The sequence below is a fragment of the Punctularia strigosozonata genome, assembly GCF_000264995.1.
Source record: "Punctularia strigosozonata HHB-11173 SS5 unplaced genomic scaffold PUNSTscaffold_24, whole genome shotgun sequence".
NCBI lineage: Eukaryota > Fungi > Basidiomycota > Agaricomycetes > Corticiales > Punctulariaceae > Punctularia > Punctularia strigosozonata.
In genome coordinates, this window is record NW_006767456.1 from 34,698 (window position 1) to 38,031 (window position 3,334).

Here is a 3,334-nt window from a genome sequence, read left to right on the forward strand (position 1 = left end):
CAGATCCGATTGTTTGCTAACACGATACGGATACACAGGTAGATGCGACCATCCCGAGGCTTTGGATACCGTCAGGCACGCGAGTGGACGCGGTGGATGGGGTGGATGGGCATTCCGACGCGATCCACCGGTCCCACGGTCCACGTAGGCATGATGAGTGGATCCGGTGGGCATCGGACGCGCGCTAACGGTCGTGAGAGGATAGGCGCGGTGGATCCGACGGTGGATGGAGGTCGTGAGAAGATAGGCGCGGTGGATCCGACGGTGGATGGAGGTCGTGAGAAGATAGGCGCGGTGGATGGAGGTGGATCCGGTCGCTCTCAGCCAATCCGAAGGCCGGATTCGCGATTTAGGCGGATCCACCGAGCCTAAGGAAGAATAGTACTAGGCAGTGTCACGACGCGCCTCTGCGGCGGCGGATGGACCCGCCGCCCGCCGCACCCTTGCGTCCGTACAGATTTTGGTGGCAGTGTCGCGACGCGCCTCCGTGCGTGCAGATTTTGGTGGCAGTGTCACGACGCGCCTCTGCGGCGGCGGATGGACCCGCCGCCCGCCGCACCCTTGCGGCGTCAGGTTTTGGTGGCAGTGTCACGACGCGCCTCCGCTTTTGGTGGCAGTGTCCGCGGCCCGAACTCCGCCCGAGATGCCCGAACAGTGGCAAATAATGAACTCGATTTTATGAGCATCCAACGCGGACGCCTAAAATTGTGAAAGCCGGCTCATAATACGTCTAAAATCGAGCTGAATGTCGGGATGTTGGGTTGCAATTTATTAGGGCCCTGTTCCATGCCTTAACAGGTTTTTCCTCCCAGAAAGATGAGTATACCAGGGATGCAATGCCTTACACAGGACTGAACACAGTGAATAAATTCCAGCATGCTTCTGCAGGGCATGCAAACCCATGACCTTAGTCAATGTGTAAGGGTTGAGACAAAGCTAACCCAGTCAGAAAATATTGTGCTCAGCTCCTGAATGGCTTTAAAGAGGATATGTACCTGAATAGTCATTTTCAGAACCTCTACTCCTTAGGTCATTGTAAGCCAGCTGTGCCATCCATATCCCCAAATATTATCCAATTTACTACACCAGTATGGCACCACACCAAAGCAGTTTTCTGAATGTAAGATCAGTGAGTTATCACGTCACACATTTATTTCAACTTCTTACAATGGTACATTATTCCCACATATTCCTGCACCATTGCTCCACACTATTTGATATTGCAACATTAACACTTATACTCGGGTGTATGAATGCACAAATTTAGTTTGGTTTTTTTCACTGATTTTGAAAGAGGTATTTTATTGTCTGGAGAGTCAAACCTTGCTGTGTGGCTATGCAGCCTAGTTTCCATTGATTCTATAGCATGGAGGGATCTTTGGAGGATGATAATGACCCAAGTTGATACACCCACTCTGTCCAATCCTCAATTCCATGTATTCAGTAAATCGGCCGTAGCGGCCGAAGGAACATTCCCACGGTCGTGGCAGTGTGATTTTCGGATTCCCACGATAATTCTGCACAGATTTAGGTACCCGACGGAATTGAGCCTCAATTCCGTCCGAACACAAGGATAGAGATATTGTATTGGGCTCACAAACTGCCTTGCACGGTGTCTATCATAAACATTTTATTGGCGGCTGCGCTGTGATTCAAAATCTGTGGGGATGGTTCCTGACCACTGATATCTTGCTAATCTATGCATGTAGGCTGTAATCAACCAAATCTGAGACGGGCGGAAAACAGCCTGTTTTCCACCCTGGGGCATGGATAGAGGTATGTGTACTTCCCTTCGTATCTTCATATATATACTCTGTTGCCTCCCTGCCTTGTGCGACAGCGTCTCCACCGCCGTCCCGGGGGATCCGCGCCGCTCCTAGGAGCTCCAGTGCGTACTCTGACAGAATTACGGAACATCCACCAATATAACATGGGGTGCGGAAAGTACCACTGGACTTAGCATGTCTGTGGCTATACACTGACCCCCCGAACAGCCGAAACTGAGACGGGCGGAGGTCAGCCTGACCCCCTAGCTGGGACGGGGCTAGGCCCTGCAATTCCTCAAGAGTTACTACCGCCGCGAGGCCCTCAGCTTCACTGATGATTTAGTTGCGGACCCCAAGGATTATGCCATTGATGGCCTTGTCACGAATCGGGCTATGGATGAGCTTTTGCATGCCAACAACATCGACGAACTACGTGACCTGCTGGGGAACAGATCGGAGATTTGAAGGTCGCGCCTCAAGACCTATAATATATTCTTGCCAGCTGTAATGTATGGACTCGTGACAATACATCCATGCATTAGCTCAAGTAGCTAGACAACTCGCGAGTCAACTCGACCTCGACTCGGAAGAACTCGAAAAGGCGAGTTTGACGAGTGACGCAACTCGAACTCGACTCGACTCGACTCGCGGCAACACCAGCGGGTCGTATTGCGTCAGTTCCGGAGGCGCCGTCGCCTTCTCATTGTTTTGCGTACCTTGCGCACCTTTACATGCGCTCAGGCACTCGTTTACTTTATATAAGAGACCTACCGGTCGACGACTAGACGACACTGTTCTCTCTCGAGTAGTACTCAATCCGAGACGCATAACTCTCAGTTGTTTGCTGCCGCCAGAGGACTCGTCGTGTGCCGCACCTCGCTTATTTAAGCGTGCCCGCGTCACAGTCGTATTGCGGGAAATGCCATCACCCTTGAGTTCCGTTGAGCTTCAGACCGCTTATGCTGCCACTCCGTGCATTGCGCCCTGGTCTTCGCCGGCCACTGGTTGCTCGGCATGGAGTTACTGCTCAACGAAATGCATCGACCTCGAGTAGCTCCGTACCGTTCGGTTTACGTACGGGCATTTACGCGACGGCCTTCCTCCTGTCCTCCGGTCTATTCGCCATATACTACTTTGACTGTCGATCGGCGCTGCATAGATACATCTTGACGCCGCTTTTGCGGTATGGGTTGGATGCGGAGAGTGGACACAAGCTGGCAGTGAAGGTGCTGAAGAGCGGATTGGCTCCTAAGGATCCCGTTCCGGACGACGTCGTGCTGGAAGCGGAGGTTCGTCGCTATTTCGTCCTGGATGAATCCTCATAGACGAGCATGAAGGCAAATCACAGATATGGGGCACGCGTTGTTCCAACCCGGTTGGCTTGGCCGCTGGGTTCGACAAGGACGGTGAAGCGATCGACGGTAAGCACGAGCGAAATCTGTCTCGTCCTTCACGAGCCTAAATCATTCGTTCAGGCCTCTTTGACCTTGGATTCAGCTGGGTGGAAATTGGAAGCGTGACGCCGAAGCCGCAGGTGCATACAATGCCCCGAAGTATGGTGCACGAAC

The 3,334-nt window shown here is 52.5% G+C and overlaps 1 protein-coding gene across 1 annotated transcript in view; it reads left to right on the forward strand.

Moving 5' to 3' along the window:
• Positions 1 to 2,695: 2,695 nt before the first annotated feature.
• The window catches only part of PUNSTDRAFT_56129 (dihydroorotate dehydrogenase), a 2,032-nt gene continuing 1,393 nt past the window's right edge, over positions 2,696 to 3,334 (forward strand). The window contains exons 1-3 of the mRNA XM_007389128.1: positions 2,696 to 3,055; positions 3,115 to 3,187; positions 3,242 to 3,300. Coding sequence (XP_007389190.1) covers positions 2,726 to 3,055; positions 3,115 to 3,187; positions 3,242 to 3,300 — 462 coding nt within the window. The 5' untranslated portion in view covers positions 2,696 to 2,725. The remainder of the gene's footprint in view (positions 3,056 to 3,114; positions 3,188 to 3,241; positions 3,301 to 3,334) is intronic.